The 17293-nt window shown below is 50.2% G+C and overlaps 5 protein-coding genes across 5 annotated transcripts; 2 read left to right on the top strand and 3 right to left on the bottom strand.

The window, feature by feature from the left end:
- Positions 1 to 300: 300 nt before the first annotated feature.
- On the bottom strand, positions 301 to 5158 carry CI109_102961 (uncharacterized protein; the record flags this gene model as incomplete). Its single annotated transcript, XM_065967218.1, has 5 exons — positions 301 to 1476; positions 1548 to 1747; positions 1809 to 3713; positions 3775 to 4004; positions 4074 to 5158. 5 exons carry the CDS (start codon positions 5156 to 5158, stop codon positions 301 to 303), a joined length of 4596 nt encoding a protein of 1531 aa, XP_065823290.1.
- A 795-nt stretch (positions 5159 to 5953) lies between these two features.
- On the top strand, positions 5954 to 7384 carry CI109_102960 (uncharacterized protein; the record flags this gene model as incomplete). The annotated part of the gene is made up of 4 exons (XM_032001346.1): positions 5954 to 6044; positions 6117 to 6856; positions 6964 to 7182; positions 7340 to 7384. The coding sequence occupies 4 exons, from the start codon at positions 5954 to 5956 to the stop codon at positions 7382 to 7384; spliced, it is 1095 nt and encodes a 364-aa protein (XP_031864236.1).
- A 112-nt stretch (positions 7385 to 7496) lies between these two features.
- On the bottom strand, positions 7497 to 13453 carry CI109_102959 (uncharacterized protein; the record flags this gene model as incomplete). The annotated part of the gene is made up of 12 exons (XM_032001345.1): positions 7497 to 7721; positions 7817 to 8038; positions 8112 to 8240; positions 8314 to 9146; positions 9211 to 10944; positions 10999 to 11051; positions 11105 to 11349; positions 11405 to 11626; positions 11678 to 12563; positions 12618 to 12976; positions 13042 to 13201; positions 13269 to 13453. The coding sequence occupies 12 exons, from the start codon at positions 13451 to 13453 to the stop codon at positions 7497 to 7499; spliced, it is 5253 nt and encodes a 1750-aa protein (XP_031864235.1).
- Positions 13454 to 14023: 570 nt separating this feature from the next.
- On the top strand, positions 14024 to 15780 carry CI109_102958 (uncharacterized protein; the record flags this gene model as incomplete). The annotated part of the gene is made up of 7 exons (XM_032001344.1): positions 14024 to 14049; positions 14104 to 14136; positions 14197 to 14267; positions 14345 to 14408; positions 14465 to 14537; positions 14598 to 14679; positions 14738 to 15780. The coding sequence occupies 7 exons, from the start codon at positions 14024 to 14026 to the stop codon at positions 15778 to 15780; spliced, it is 1392 nt and encodes a 463-aa protein (XP_031864234.1).
- Positions 15781 to 15966: 186 nt separating this feature from the next.
- On the bottom strand, positions 15967 to 17069 carry CI109_102957 (uncharacterized protein; the record flags this gene model as incomplete). Its single annotated transcript, XM_032001343.1, has 5 exons — positions 15967 to 16121; positions 16295 to 16474; positions 16542 to 16702; positions 16771 to 16880; positions 16998 to 17069. 5 exons carry the CDS (start codon positions 17067 to 17069, stop codon positions 15967 to 15969), a joined length of 678 nt encoding a protein of 225 aa, XP_031864233.1.
- Between the last annotated feature and the right edge of the window lie 224 nt (positions 17070 to 17293).

The following is a 17293-nucleotide window of genomic DNA, read 5'->3' as shown; positions in this document are numbered from 1 at the left end:
CTTGCGCAGTCTTCGAACGGTTAGGACATTGACCGGTGAGGTCTGCCTCCACTTTGTATGTCCACTATTCCAAGATATGTGCATACTGTAGCTTCGCAAACTACCTCTACTACCTAAAACACACTTTCCTCTTCACTCTGATATATACAATCATAATTGGGTAACCTTGAATGATGGGTAGATGGGTTTGACTCCTATTATGCACGAAAAGAAAAGTATGGATTATTACTGCGATCTCCGGTCTGCCATATCAACTCTGCTCTACTTCTCCTCTTACTCGTTATGTTCTCGTTACATTCGTTAATCAATCAAAGAAAAGCACATGTTCACCAGACTGTAACACACACACTTGATATCAGCTAATACACAGAAAATCTGGAGAAGGGTCGACGGCAACTCACCATACGTAGCGGGGATAACACCCTCCCTGCCCGTCGCTGGATCTCTAGCATACCACCACTCATGACTCTGCTCGTCATCCAGAATAATCACCAACTGTCCAGCTTTCATACTCAACTCTCCTTCTTGCAACTCTGGTCCAGAGAAATCGTATCGCATCGTCGTCTCCCGTCCTTCGTCTTCCTCCTCATCCTCATCTTCCCCGTTCTCGCCATCGGAACCGACTGGATATTCGTACGAACTAGGATCCGATCGACGGACCTCGCTCGCCCTCGTCGCGGCAGCTGCACCTGCACCCGCGCCGGCCAGTCCCCCACCAACGAGAGAAGCTTCGAGGGCCGCTTGAACGTTGTTGAAAACATGTTGATGCGTTGAGGAGACATCTCCTTCGCTCCCTCCTTCTGCTGCATCCTTCTCGTAAAGCTCCCTCTGCTCCGCTGCATTCTTCCTCTCTCTCCTTCGAGTACAGTACGCGATGAGAAGAGCCAATAACACGAAGAGCAATACCAGTCCTGTCGCGATGGCGATTGCCACCAGAACCACCAAGCCTCGCGCGAGATAGTGACGGATGTTGAAGGAAAAGCTTGATTGGGACCAGAACAAAGTCGACGCAGCACCGAGTCCGCCAGTCGAAGTAGTTGCCACCAAATATGGGTACCAATTCGAACCATCGTAAAGAGCGCTGGTGACGTTTCCAGAATCACGGAGATTGAGATCTCCGGTCACCATCAACATCCTATCGTTCTCGATGGACCCTTGGGCTGTGTGCTCGTCGGACATTGGAACGAACGCGAGTTGCTGGACGATGGTACCGGTTTGCAGACGATCGTAATTCGGCGAAGCTGACCAGCCCATACCATCCCATACTAACAGGTAGGGATGACCATCGGCCAAGAAATACCCAGCAGCGAAAATGTTGTTGACGTTTCTGTTGTCGACAGCGATGGCCAAGGCCGGACCAGGGAGTGTACCAAGTGCGGTCCACGAAGAGTTGGAAAAGCTGTACGAGGCAACATGGGCTACTTCTCCGGAAGAGAGAATGAATGAACCAGCGACAATTAGAGTGTCGGAATTGTCCTAAAAACGTGTATAGCATGTCAGCTTCGAGACTTTCTCTTTCATGCACGACCTGTGCTGCAGTCACTCACCCCTGCAAAGTCGATGGCTCGCACTTCGCCCGACGACAAACCCGAGCCTGGTGTTGACCATTGAGCATTACTTGAATCCCAAAGGCAGACTGAGGCACAACCAAGGGATCCGGCAGTCGCGAAGTTGCCCGCAACCACGACAGTATTGGAGTTGCCCCTCTTTCGGATGGCGTTGACGGTCACATTAGATCCAGATGCAGCTATTCAGTCCCAGAACAAGAGTCAGCCAACGACCTGACAACACAAATAAGCCAAACTTACGGTTAAGGGAAGGAATACCTCCACTCATCCATGATCCCTTTTGCAAGTCATAGACAACCACGCCACTGCCGACGCCGTTCACTGTGACACCCTCTCCCCCAACGTAAAGGTCATTCCCAACCACGCTCAACGTCTTGACAACACCGCCTACGGGTGGGTTGGGTCCCGTCAACCCATTCTGCTCGTCCGTATAGAATGCCACACCTTCGATATCACCACCGGATGAAGACGATGCTGTGAAATTACCGCCGAGGATCGTGATCTTGGGTTTACCAGATGCCGATGAATTGGTCCAGAATGCTCCTGCTAGTACAGCAGGCGCTGGGGCAGGCTCGGAAGAGATGGCAGGCGCAGTGGCTCTTGAGGAAAGGACAGGAGAGGCACGGACGACCATCGCGTCGGTGAATCGGGAGAGCCATGTTCGTGTGAACGAAGAATGTTCGTGGGATGATCGTTTACGAGAGGCTGTAGATGACTTGGCGGGCGAGGATCCTGAGTCACTGAAGCTGACGCCGTTGAGGGAAGTGATCTTCGCTGTTCCGTCACTGTCACTGGAAATGGTCGCGACTCCGTTGACGGAATTACCAGACGAGCCGTAGACCTTGCCGGCGAAGAAGGATTCGTCTTTTACCCCAGAAGAAGACGAAGGCTGAGCACCCGCCGAGACGTTGCCGAAGACGACGCCTGTGTCGGTCCAGGACGACGATGAGGTGTCCCAAACTGCATATCCGCCTGATTGGGTGGAGTTGCCATTAGATCCAATAGTATGGGTGAAATTGCCAAGAACTATCAGTTCAGTCGAGGAACTGGTAGACGCAAGCAGATCCGTTACGTATCCATCGACTCCCCCGCCTAGAGCTGCCCAAGCTTTGGACTTCGGATCGTACCTAGCGATATAGTTAAGAGCGACACCACCAGACGACGCCGTAGAAGTGAAGTCGCCTCCAAAGAAGACATAGCCATCAACCACTGCGGCGGTATTGACGATCCCACTCAAGCCTTGCGAGGCCAAAGCCGAAGCTTGTCCTGAAGTCGTGTCGATGGAGAGGACATTGGTGTAATTGTTCGATGCTGAGAAGTCGCCCCCGACAAAGACAGTGTTTTCAAGCGAGACGATGGTGTTGACTATCCAAGTTGACGCAGCGGAACCAGATGCGTTGAGAGCGGCGTCAAGCGAGAAACCAAGGCGAGTAAGAGCGGTCTCGGTGTTGTTGCTGAGGAAAGAAGTAGCAGCGTTGATACTGGACGTTGATGATCGAGACCATTCGAAAACGCCGTACGCAACAGAATAGGTAGAGTTGGCGACTTGAGTAGAGTTGACACTGGTAGTACCGTTGGTGCCGGGAATCCTCATGATGGCTGTTCCGTTCGTGCTCGGGGAGGAGGATGAAGATGGAGAGCCACTAACCCCGGTCAAGGTGAGTTGAACCTGGTCAGCAACGACAGTGTATCTGTTGCCGCTTGCCACCTTTGCCGGGTTTGCGGCAAGTGCGAGACTGACGGTCGGGGTAAAGCTTCCGCTGCTCATGTCGACGGGACCAGAATACACCAAAGTCTTGGTGTCGTAATCGACCTGTTCTGAGATTGTGCTCGTCCATCCTAAACCACCTTGAAGCGGGAAGACTTCGATGTCCACGCTTGTTCTCGAGTTGCAGTCCCCCGCATTGATACAGCCAGGAATGACAACGTAGATATCGTAGTTCCCCGCAGAGGAGACGTAAGGGTAGAACGTGACTTGCGAGTCGGTTGGGTCACTAGTGGAGACGGAAGAAGAGAGGTAGTGATTCGTGCTGCTGTCTCCGGACACAGTCTTGTTATTCCAGTCACCAACGGTCTGCACTGTGCTATTCCCTCCTGCTGAGCATGTGCGTTCTTTCCCTGATGAACCGCCTGAAGCGTAGGCACCTGAAACTGATGTCAGACACGCTCCAATACACTTCCAAAGTGTGAGTGAACTAAGACGTACCGTCGGTCAACAAAGAAACACTGCTCAATCCCACTCCGTCCCCAATCCACTCCTTCAACTGCATCTCAAAGCCGGTGAAGTTTTGTGTACCGTCTGTGAAGATGAAATCTTGTCCAGAAATTGAAGGATCGGTGTACAGCGGACAATGAGTCTGGCACGTTTCGTTCTTGCCAGTCTTGGGGTCGGTGTATGTCATATTGAGTTCAACCCATTGAGGCGCAATGGTCAGACTACAGCAGAAATACGAGGTGAGTCAACGCGACGCCAGAACCAGCTTGACTCTAGGACTATCCACTCACCAGAAATACTTTGTTCCCCTTCCTTCCACAAGACCATTGACCACTCGGATACCCGTCGCGGACATATCGCTTTGTCCAAACAAGTTGAGGTTACCAATCGTGTTGTCCTCGGCTAACCAGTCTCCTCTACCTGGGCAAAGCAAAACATCGGGGTTCGAATATTGCGATTGAGTTGTGCTCGGACCCGCTTGGATGTCATAGTCAAAGTCGCCGTTGGAGTATTGACTGGGGACGTAGTTGTCGGGTGCTGAACCAGCTGATGAGATGATGAGTGGGGTGAGGTAGCCTGATTTTCCGACTGTTGTCGTATTATCAGGAGCAGAGGGGATAGAAGTAATATTTCCCGCTGTCCCATTTGTCAATGAGGTAGTGTTGAGTAAGGATGAAGAGTTGGATACGAAAGTCGTTGTAAAGTCACCTCCGAAATATATGCTCGACCCATTGGCTGACGGGGTGATACTCTCCACAACTCCGTTTAACCCTCCAAATTCCGGTGCGACCCAGGACGAGGAGGAAGTTGACCACACCGCGACATTCCCCCCTGACCCCGTTGGCGCGGTGAACGATCCTCCGAACCAGACTTCGTCATGAGCGTTATCGCAGTAAAGCGTGTTGATCTGTCCTTGCAGGCCGGAACTGAGTGTTGAAAAGGAGTGGGAATCGATCGAATAGGAAGCTACATTTGTCGCAGATGTTCCTGCTATTGAAGAGAATGCACCACCGATGTACAGTGTTCCGTTGGACGATGTCGTGTTTGACCAACATATTGAGGAGATGAGTCCACCAGAGTTTGTCGATCCTAATGGGTGAAAGGTACCATCCGAACTTCGGTAGAACAATGTATCTCCATCAGAGGAGAACGTTGTTGTGGTCGTTGAAGATGATGAAGAAGAAGAGGAATTGGAAGATGTCCACCAATCCAATCCTGAGAAAGCACCGCCCAGACCCACACTTCCCAGTTTTGAGTAATCAACTTTGGGCAGAGAGGAAGGAGCCGATGAAGCCGCCATTGTCGTGGGGACAAGGGCGAGAATGGTCGAGATGATGAAGGATGGCATAGTGGGGAATCTATTGGAAGAAGACATGATGTTGTGTTTTGTTCGAGAAGTTTTAGTGGGAAGGAGGAGGTCGATGCGATGCGATGCGACGCACGGGGTGTCGAATCCAGTCGGGTCAAAAGAATGTCGTTGTCACGTTGACGAGAAAAAAGAGTGTGAGTGATGTTTGGTCGATGCGAACTATGTTATTATCTACGTTGCGTAACTATCATGGCGTGAGGATGAGGATGAGGAATGGAAAGGACGGAAAGAATGTCGAAATGTGAATAGAGTCGTTGTTGAAAGGGCTAGTTGTATTTCCGACTGAAACAAGTTTGTCGAGGAGTGAGTGCTGAGTGTGAGTCTGGATTGAGTGTAGTGCGCTTTGATCCCCTTGTGCGTTTCCCTTTTCCTTTTCCTCTTCGTGTACTATCCGCGTGTTTCTGTACTAGGTGGATGTCGTGTGGTCTCGTGTGTGTAAAGGGTAGTGTGTGTTGTGTGTTGAGTGTATCTGACTATCGACCAATGTTGAAACTCTTTCGAGTGTTGATATCACCTCTTAGCATTCCAGTGATTGATTGATTCTCTCTTCCCTGAACCAGTCGCGTGGAAGCGCTCACTCACACAAAAATAAATAACAACTACGCGCAGAAGATATAACTCCGATTCACTGTAATTACGGAATCAACACATGTGGCACTTTCACACCGGTTAGAGCGGGGTGATCGCTTGCCGGGTGAGTTAGTAACAACTAGACTTCAACTCTGACAGATAACTTAGCAACATTACATCTTCGGTCCAATACATAACTCATCCTAGATAATACACTACTCCCAAACGACCATGTCACAGCCTGAAAGAACGACATCGACATCGTATCGGAATCCGACGGTAGATAATGAGGAGGACGACGATGATCTCTCAGATCTTGACGGTGGGTTCCAGGCTGGCCAGCTGGTCTTACTTGATGCTTGTTCGGTCGACTGACCATTTCTGTCCAATCTAGACGTCCTCGCCTCCTTTAATACGACCAAACCAGCACCTACTGGTCCTGCTGCCTCCTCGTCCACCGCTCCTCAGCCAACGACGTCTCAATCATCCGGTTCAGGCGCACCTGTCGCTGGAGGAGATGATGAAGACTTCGAAGCTTCCTTGATGGAAGGTATGGAATCCCTACTTCGACAATTAGCAGGCGATCATCCACCCGGTCCTATGCCAGGAAGCACGATCGCCAAACCCACATCTGCTGATGATTCAAGATCTGGACAACTGTCAAAAGAAGCAGAGGAAGAGGCGTGGCAAAAAGCCGTGGAGATGGTCCTTTCGGGTGAAGGACTATCAGCGATGGGGTTGGACGATAAGGGGAAAGGAACATCGGATTCTCCTTCATCGTCGAGTGGTCTACCATCCTCCTCTTCTCCTGCACCTCCCGCATCAGCAAGTGGAGGAGGAGCGAAACCAAGCTACGAAGAAACGCTTCGAAAAACGATGGAATCTCTAAATTCAGCAGGTCAAAAACCCTCCGGATCTGCAGGTGCTGGTGGACCAGATCTAGCTGCGTTGTTGGCTTCATTGGGCGGTGATGCGGATCTGTTGAAAGGTCTCAATTTGGATAGTTTAGGAGAGGACGGCGTAGGGGGTGGAGAAGGGGAAGATGGGGATTTAGCAGATGTGCTGGAAGGGATGATGGCGCAACTTATGACCAAGGAGGTTTTGGAGGAACCTATGGCAGAATTGGCAGCGAAGGTGGGTCATCGGCCCAGTCTCCATTCCTCGTATACCCCGACGCGACTATTCCTCCACGAATGATATCGGGAGAAGGGCAATGCTAACTACGGTAGGACCGCGGACAGTACCCACCGTACCTCGCCTCTCCACCATCTGGAGTCTCCCCCTCCGACCTTGAGAAATACACAAAACAACACCTACTCGTCCAACGTATCACACAAACATTCAAGAAATCAGATTATAGCGATGAGAAGGATGGCAGAGAAATCGCGAGGTTGGTCTCGGAGATGCAGGATTTGGGAGGACCGCCAAAAGAGGTCATGGGGGATTTACCGGAAGGTTTTGTGAGTACCGTACTCCTCAAGCCTTTATTCAGAACAGTGTTACATATGTCAACACCGTTCAACATACCTGTTTGAACCTTGCACCATGAAGTACAAGGCATCAAGTGCAGAGGTGAAGCAGTTTTGACATGTGTGCTAACAAACCTCTCTTGCTTAGGACCTCGGAGCACTCGGAAGCGAAGAGGGATGTACGATCATGTAAAGCTTGCACCATTGCACAACACGATACACGAAACTCAGTGTTCTATCCAATAATAGTACCATGCATATATATCTCTATACCCAAATGCTCCACCACACCACACCTTGCTACTCTACATGATCCTAACAGGTGCTCTGATATCGAACGCACCCGTTCCGCTTCCACTAGGTTTACCAAGGACGATCTTCGCCGCAGGACTGGTGAGATCGTCGTAATCACCATGAAGGGTAGCTTCGGACAAGAAGGCGACGGTCGTTTCGAATGACGCCTTGAGCAAGGGAGAAGATTTGGCAGAAATACCGGTACGGTTGAATGGTCTGTATCCACCTGCGTGGGTCTAAAGTAGGAAAGAGATTCACATGTCAGTCCAATTCTGATTACTAGCGGACACGGAAAGGAAGAGGAATATGCGTTGCGTGAAGTGGCACTCACCATGTAATCCGCGATGATTGTCAGATGTCTGTAATCAACTGCGATACCATATGCTCCGAACACACTTGACACTTCATCGATGATCGCCCGTCTGGCAGCTTCCACACCGTATGTTGTGAGGATGGCATAGATATCGTTCGAAGCGAGTTTGTCAAGGTCGACAAGCTCGTCAGCGAGTGCCCACATGCCTCGAAGGTTAGATCCTTCAGTGATCAGTGTTCGCTGGAGCGTCAAATATCACATCAGCCACCTGATCATTATAGTCATGGGGTGACAAGGTAGATCTTGTACTCACAGTAAACTCTCCCTTGTCGGAGAAGATCTTCATACATCTTCCGATGTTATCGATTTCATGGATGACCGCAGCTCGACAAGTTCGCTCGACAATGTCGACCAAGAGCAATTTCGGGGCATTGGCGGGGAACTGACCAGTTCGCAATTGTCAGCTGATGCACTCGGTGAAAACCTGGGTTCAGTAGCTGTATGTGAGTACTCACCTCCAAGTCGAATTGTGCTGATCTACCACCGTGCAAGTCAAAGCTGAAAGTGGTCGCATACTTGCTTCCCAACTTGAACAGCTCGGCCAGATCATCTGCCTTCTGGTGTCTCTTTGCCTTTTCCAACGCGTCTTTCGCCTTCTCGCCATCCTCATCCTCGTCATCGTCATCCTCTGCCATCTCCTTCTCGACGAAGTCTTCCAGATCGGCAATACCAGAATCGGCGTTGGAGTCTTCCTCGTACTCGTGTTGTCTCGCTTGAGCGGTACGTTTGAGTTGATATGAATCCTCGTCGTCATCGTCCAGTTCGTCGTCTCTCCCTCGTCTTCTAATGGCACCACCAGCCTCTTCATCACCTCCAGCAACCTCGGCATCGGCAGCATCATCCCCACCGACTCGGACCTTGAGTCCCTTTCCGACTTGGAGGTCTTGAGCAGCACTCTTCGCAACGTTTCGGATCTCGCCTTGAATCTCTTTCTTCAATCGAGGAGCAAAGTTGAACGCCAAACTCTCGTGAAGTTGCTCAGGCGTGATCTCGTATTCTGGTGTGTACTCTTCGGGCGGGTAGAGGTCCAATAGCACAGTGTACTTTCTTTGTCGGTTACCTGCCGAATCATCGGTCTTGGAGGACAGTCTCTCGGTGACGGTGACTCGCTCGACGACTTGGGAAAGGGTAAGCTTGGACACTTGTTTGATGAAAGTCTCGGTGTCGGGATCAGAAACGGTTTCTCGCAGGGGAAGTTTCATGGTCGGAGTGGTAGGGTTGGCAGAAGCTGTCATGACGATTTCTCGCAGACGAGGGATACCAAGGGTGACGTTTGCAGCGCCGTGACCTAATCAGAGACACATACAAATCAGTTTTGCGCTTGGAACATAACAAAGTCGTGGTTCACTCACCAGCCAAATGGAAAGTGTTCAATGTCATCTGTGTCGACGGCTCTCCCACACCTTGACTCGCCAACAATCCCACCGCCTCTCCAGGCTCAACCAGACTTCTCATATATCTCGCTCGAGCGAGATGCAAGAACTCCTTGTCCACCACTCTTTCACTCGCATACGCACTACTCTTGTGCTCTCCCTTCTTGCTGATGAAACCCATCTTGTTGTCATCGATGTAGTTGTTCAGCTTCTTGGCGTAAGCTTCTGACATACTGCCGAGGTATCTTGAAGGAGAGTACTCTGAGAGAGCTGGGGCATGCTTGTGAGGTTTCTTCAACGCCTTCTTCATATGAGAGATAGCGTCTTCCGCCACCTTGCCGTCGATGTCTCGTGGTCGGACTCGGTTGAGCAATGAAACGTGATTTCGAGCAGCGAAATCGAAGTGTTCGAGATGCTTTTGTTTCGTCACGTCGAGCGAATCTTCTCCGTACATGAACTGCAGGACGGACGAATCACTGTCTCGGACCGTGTGATCGTAGTGTACTCGAACACCTTCAAGATGCTTGATCAGACAACGTTGTAGATAACCAGATCGACTGGTCTTAACTGCTGTGTCGATCAAACCCTCTCTACCGGCCATACAATGGAAGTAGTACTCCTGTGGTCGGATACCGGTCAAGAATCGATTGGCAACGTAACCACCCGCTCTGGCACTCGTGTCGAAAGGCTTGAAAGCAGGCAAGGTCTTTCCTGAAACCATGGTAGGCACACGTCGACCTTCCAAGGCTTGTTGACCGAGCAATGTCGAGATTTGCGAAGCGTTAACCTTGGAACCCTTGGCACCAGAAATAGTCATCATTTGCATATTGTTGTCGGGGAAAGGTCGGACAAGGTGATCGGGTAAGATGTCGTTGTTGATCTTTGACGTCGTCTTGTTGAAGGCGGACTGCATGACAGCATCAAGACCAGCCATGAGATGGTCATCACGAAGAATCTCTTCCAGTCGGATCGCAAGGTTCTTGGCCGTTTCGGGGTCCTCGATCTTGGATCCTTCGGGAAGACCGACGTACTTCATCGCAGCGTTGGCACCGTCGCCAGAAGCTTTGTCCAAGATCTCCTTCCTAAGTCGTTCTCCTTCCTTGGTAAGGATCAAATCGTCCATCCTACACGAGAAGGCGTTATGTTGAAGGTATTTCGTCAACAATCGACTTAGAACACCAAGTAACCTGTTGGCGATGTACGGGCCATACAGCTCGTGGACAGAGTGGACGAGACCGTATGCGGAAGCACCGTATTGCGACTTGTCAAGCACACCGCAGATGAGATGACCATCCAGGAAGATAACGTTTTCTTCGGACATCGCAGGATCTGATGAGTCGTCCCTTGCCCAAAGCTTGTTCTGGACCTTGTTCCTGGATGTCAAGTTAAGACCGCTAGCATTTGTCGGTGTCAAATTCGCCATGATAGTTGAGAAGATCTGCTTTCCGGTCCACATCGGTCGAGGCTTGAAGATAGCAGGAGGCAAGGTAATAATTCGATCTCGACCGGTGTAGTTGTCCTCCGTTCTCAAGGCACCGTAGATGAGCTGGAAGTATTCCTCTCGAGTAAAGAATGAAGACTTGTTGCACATCCAAACACCAGCGACAACGTGATCTTGGATAAGACCTCGAAGGGGGTTACCGGATGTTGGGACGAGATATTGGTTGTCGGTGTTGGCGATCATTTGCGCTTCAGCTCGAGCAACCTCATTTTCTGGATAACAACAAGTCAGCAAATTGCGGTGAATGACGAACGAAAGCAACTCACGAGGGAAATGGATGTTCATCTCGTCACCGTCGAAGTCAGCGTTGTAAGAGTTACTGAAGTAATGTCAGCTGTGGCCACGCGATTCCTCCATAGAATACCAGCTCACCAGTTTGCGTAATGCATTCGGATAGTCTTCTCTCCCAATAAGACCTTCACTCGATGAGCCATCATACTGGGCTTATGCAGTGTGGGTTGTCGGTTAAGGATGACGATATCACCGTCACGGATATGTCTGTAAACCTTCTTATTTTTCCTAGGAGGTCCAGTACTACTGCCGACCCCATGATCATCGCCCTGAGGGGTCAAGAGCTGGTTGGCAATCGCTGTACGTTGTTCGACAGTGGTTCGGTCCTGGCAGAGGTGAAATATTAGCTCGCGAGTTCAATCAGATGTGAGAATAACACACCAAAGATATTTGCGTGCCATCCTCGTTCTGCACCAGAGCCGCACCAGGGTGATGCTTAGGTCCGTTGATTACCAACTGCCTCATCTCGTGAATATTTTGTTGAGTGACTGGCTCGGGATATGTCAACTTCTTGGCGAAGACGGGAGGGATACCGATCTCGTTCGTCTCGATGTTGATATCAGGTGAAATGACAGATCGAGCAGCGTAGTTGACACGTTTACCCTGCGCAAGCCAGTCAGCTGCTGGTATTTCGAAGGGTCAAGTCTGGCTCACCATCATATGCTTTCTGAATAATCCTTCCTTCTTCTCTAGCAACTGCTTGACACCCTGAGGAGGTAGCTTGCCCTGTCGCATCATTGTGGGGTTCTTTGTACTATCCATGAAACTGTTGACATCGTTCTGCAACTTGATCAAGGCCTCAAGCAACAGCTCGAAAGTTCTCGTTCCCTCGACTTTGGCAATTCCCTCGAGCACAATCTCTCCTCTCTCCGCTTTGGCGTGATTGATCAACCGTTGGTTCAGTTCCTGAATACGTTGGGAAGTTTGGATCACAGCTGAAAGAAGCGAGTTTTGACTGTTCTCGAAAAGGTCGTCACCCATCTTTGCGGCAGGTCGGAATCGAGTAGGTGTCACAGGAACGACGTCCATGAAGAACATGTCGGCGACAGGGGGAGGCAGGACGGCGTTAGGTGTTTTGGCTGCTGAGGGTTGGCCGTGTCGTCCGTAGATGAGACGACAGATCTCGGGCTCCTTGGCGAAAAGGAAACGAAGATGAGCTCGGACTTCGGCAGGTGACATGACACGCTCGTTCCTTCCTCGAGCACCCTTCACTTGTCCACTTGCTGTCTTGGCGACGGTCGCTTCGACCGCTAACAATCCATTGCCCTCATCTTCGTCTTCCTCCTCCTCTTCGGGCTCCGATTCGTCCACCTCCATGGCGTTATCCTCATCTGCGCTGCTCTTGTCACTGTCCATCTCAATTCCCTCGTCAATCTCTGAAGGGTCAACAGCTCGACGATGCTTGGTAGCGTACTTGCCACCGGTGGCAAGAACATCCCGACGTCTCAAGTGGTTGACTCGGTTAGATTGCTTATGTTTTGCCGACAGGTCGTATTCGATGATTTTGACAGCCTTTTCCTTTCGGAAGGTGTATGCGTGGCTGTATATTTTCCATCAGTTCTGGAACTGATACGAGCAATACGGTGACACTTACGCAGAACATCTGCTACACTTCCCCCAGTTCTTCTTTCCGAACTCATTCAAGACTCTCTTCCTCTCCTCGAAGACCAAACCATCCTTGTACGCATCTTTCGCATTTCCAGCCTTCCTTGCCGCGGCCAACTGAGCCTCGACATAAGCGCCGACTCGAACGATCAACTCTGCGGCTGTCTCTTTCGACACGCTATGAGCGCCCGTGCTAGCTTCTGGTTCGCCATCGATATCACCCTCCTCATCGTCGTTGCTGTGACGCTTCGCTTTCGCCATAGCTTCGTTGAAAGCGTTCACGACGAAGTGGGACTCTGACAGCAGACCAGCGTCGAGCAGTCTCAGTCGAGCGACATATTGTGCGAGCTGGATGTAGGGAACGAGTCAGTGTGGTTCATACAGAAGGGAGATGCATGGAGATGATCACTTACGATTAGTTCGGGCATTTTGAAATGATGACAGAACAAGCAGACTGATCTCAATAGACCATAACATTGGTTCATGAACAACGGGTGGAAGACTGGAGTGGGTAATTCGATATGTCCAAAGTGTCCCGGACAAGCGTAGTACGACAGTTGACATGTTTCACAGCTGTTGATACACGATATCAGCCTTGGGTTTCCTCGGACACTCCAAAGACAATAGAGAAAAAACTCACATATCCCTAGCGCTCATAGGACCTAATTTAGGATCATATAAACCACCTGCTGTAGGAAGATTCAAGTTATCGAGCAAGATAGGGTTGTCGACCTTCTTGACCGAGATAGCACGAACATCATCTGATGACAAGAAGGAGAAGGATAGGGAGGTGACCTCCGTGTGGAGGGAGTGGGAGATATCCATGTCGGTGGTTGGTAATGTCGAGAATGAGGGGCGGGGGCGAGGTGTTGCAGGTCGTCTTCTTTGACAGAATTACAAAACGGTAGAGCCGACTTCGTGAGGTATATTGGCGACGAGCCGCTGTTGTAGAGTCAGAGCTGCAATGTCACTCGTCGCCTTTTAGGTTCTGAAGAGATGATGGGTAGGTGGTGTGAGGGATGATATGAGTGATGAAGGAGGACAGATTTTTGCGGTATTCAACTTTTGCGACCAAACCCAGGTCCCCCGCAAAATTCGATTTTTGGATTTTACGTAACACCGTTCTCAAAAGCAAAGAGTCCGGGTGTTTGGGAAAACCGGTCGTTTCGACAATGAGAGGGAGAGAGACAGATAGATAGATAGCATCAACAAAGTGGAAGAGGGTCCAATCCTTCCCTCCTTCATTATCAACGCTTACACTTAATACGACCGTGTCAAATCTGGCCACTATCCGATACTCCCTCGATCAGGTCTCGACAACACCGCGAAGTTGCTGATTAGGCAAAGACAACTTCACTGGTCTGGACATCATTCGCGTCGCCCGTCAGCCCGATCATGTCGGCAATACGAGACATTGATGCGTGAGTGACCACCACCAATTCGCAAGACCAAGGAAGCTGATGGCGTATATACAGTCAGTTCCATCGTGCCGTGGACATTGTGCAGAGGTGAGTACCCTATGCTATGATGGTGGCACCTGGAATGTGTACTAACAACCCTCGCTATAGCCTGCCTAAAGGCGGTCCCATACAGACCAGCTATGAGGAGAAGCTATGGCTCTATTCGCTGTACAAGCAAGGTGAGCTGAGACAAGCCTTGGCTGTAAAGTCTACTGTGGGATCAGGATCTCAGCTGAGGGTTTCACCGTAATACTAGGAACGGAGGGCGACATCACAATACCTCGACCTGGAATGTTGGATTTGCTAGGTAAAGCGAAGTGGTATGTCCCGGTTCAAGACGACTGGCACGAATCATATGGCTAAAATGACCGAGTAGGGATTCATGGAACAAACAAAAGGGGATCGACAAGACCGAGGCGAAAAGACTATATGTCAATGCATTAGTGAAGGTGAGTAGAAGCAATTTTAGACGTCATGATTGGCAGCTGATGTCGGGTTATTATGTGCAGATACTCAAAAAGTACGGAGATCAGGAGAATGTGAAAGGCTTCCTTGATGAACTGGAATCGTTCTCGGGTATCTCTCAGTCGAGTAAGTGAAATCAATCAGCACATACGGTCTGAGCAATAAGCTAATGGAACCCCTACAGGAGGCACGTTGCCTGATCGTCCCGTATCGCCTGCGTCCTCCTCATCCTCCTATCACTCCTCACAAGCTTCGCCACCCCTCTCACCACCTCGATCTAGCATGTTGCCTCCCGATCCTAATCTCCCACCTCCAGATGTCGCGCCCGAAATCATCCCTCCTTCCGCCCTGACCTCATCCCACCGCTCTTTGCTCGCGCTAGCTCAATCGCCCGTTTTGGTCGAACCTAGCTATGGGGAAACACCAATCCTAAACACTCATCCAAATTCAAGAGCACATAGCTTAGCAGGAGGAAGAGTGGGAAGTACAGATGGGAACTACGGAACTACGACAGGACGGAAAGATTCGGTCCATTCGTTCCGAACGAGAGCGCCATTCGGCTACTACGACAATCAACAAAGAGCACCTCCATCGAGAGCTTTTAGTCCTCAGTTGCCCGCCGTGAGGGATTTCGTCGGTACGACTGGAGGCGCAGGTGGTGGCAGTCATCCGCCCACTTATCTCACGCCGGATATGAACCCATCACCGTATTTGGGTTTCAACCAATCCACACCGATCTATCCTCCTCGTCCTGCATCGGCATCGACATTTTCGCATCATCCTCCACCGACAATCAACCTCCCGCAGACATTACAACAAATCCAAATCTCCCTAACTGCATTGCACGAGAGATTATCGACTTTGGAACGTACGCAAGCGATGATACTTCGGAAAGAAGAGAGGAAGAGGACATGGTTCTGGTCTTCTGCCGACGAAGAAGATCTAGATCAGATTGAAGACGAGGCAGAACGATCGAGATGGGGCAGTGCGACGAATACGGCAACCACGACGGTCACAAGAGTGAAGAGGAAGAAGGGGAAGTTATCAGCTAGGGTTCTATGGTTCTTGTTCAAAGCCGTGAGAAGAGCGATGATAGACGTAGGAATGGGATTCCTGGTCGTGTTAGTCGGTGTGATCGTACTCGGTGGAGGTTGGAGAAGAACGAGGTTTACATTAAGCAGGTTACGAACGAGGTTCCAGAAATTTATCACGGATGGTGTGGCTTAGTAGTACGTGTCAAACAATCATGGTAGCAGTCTGCGACGTTGTATATACAGTAAAGGTGGTTATCATATCAATACATGGCATGGCATGTTGTAGTTTACCTTTAATGCCGTCATCATCGTACAATGCACTCATTACGCCCTCGCGCCTTCCGCTCACACCACCGTTTGTGCCTTTCACAGGTATCGCTCAGAAGAACCGATACCAAATGAAGAGGATGAAGAAGAAGCCTATTCCGCCGACTGGTGCCCATTTGCGTATCAAAGCTTGGAGGTTGATGTTTCTAGCGGCTTTGCGGTATTTGGCGGACTCGGAACGAAGGGAGGTGGAGAGTTGCGACATTCCTGAGGGGATAACGGATGAGATCAGTCCGACATTTGACATAGGACGAGACGTAAGGATAAGAGTCGCATGCTTGCCACCGCAGTCAAAGGCCCAGCGGGGCGCATTGGGGTATGGCGACGAAGAATGCACGGAGAGCGTGAGAAGTAGAAGAGGAATAGCATAAACCACTTACGATCCAAGCTATCTCCTCGCCAGAGTAAATCCTCCATATTCTTCGTCATGATCTGAGTTACATCCTTCAAATTCTCATTCAACTGATCCATCCTTGAACTTGGTCCCGCGGCCGGTCCACCACCCTGAGTGAGTGTTCTCGAATCTCTATACAGTCGTGTAGTTTTGGAGATGAAAGTGTCTGGAATATATCAAAACATATCATCAGTATCTTACCTTACATGCACGGGCAACGAACAACCACTCACCGAAACCCATAAAGGCGTATGGTCGATTGACCGTCTCAATCTTCCCTTCGTAACTCCTTTGGAATTCTTTAGATAACTCATCGAGATACGAGAAAGCGAGTTTTCGAGGATACGAGGTGTCACAGATACACATATAGATGACCTTGTCAACGATGAGGTAGCTGCACGCAACTGCCATTAGCATTTTTGCTGGAAAGTAGGAAGATGGCCTTTGCCTATTTGGACTTACTGAAGTGTGTAGGCGCCTGATTCGATAGAACATGCTGGTTCGCTGTTTGCGTTCAAACGACGGAAGATGAGTTTGGACTGTTGTTTGTATTCTGTAAGAGCTTTCTCAGTCTATTAACCGGTGGCGGAACACAAAACTGTCAGCCAAGTCCGCAGGTTCTACAGAAACGACAAGTTCCGAAGGACAGGGAGAGGGATGTAGCAGTTGCATTGCGCAAGCGAACTCACGGTCTCGTCGTCCACGCTCGCCGCGAGAGGAAGACCGTCATGAACTCGGAATATGGTAGTTGATCTGACCATCCTGCTCTATTGTTTCTTGTGTTCGGCCTCGTCAAGTCAAATGACATGATGGAGAAACGGACGAAGAGCAGAAACGAATCTAGAGACGTGTCAATCAACGAGCGTTGCCGACCAGTGTGTGGTTACGTAAACCCCCTTGGCGGAGGTTGTCACCGACTTTCTTCGAGAGACTGAACGATGAGTATGGGACACATCGCAGCGACAAGAGCTATAACAACATTACG

The sequence above is a fragment of the Kwoniella shandongensis genome, chromosome 5 (genome assembly GCF_008629635.2).
Source record: "Kwoniella shandongensis chromosome 5, complete sequence".
Lineage (NCBI taxonomy): Eukaryota > Fungi > Basidiomycota > Tremellomycetes > Tremellales > Cryptococcaceae > Kwoniella > Kwoniella shandongensis.
Note: the sequence above shows the minus strand (reverse complement) of the source record. Positions and strands in the feature narration are given on the sequence as shown.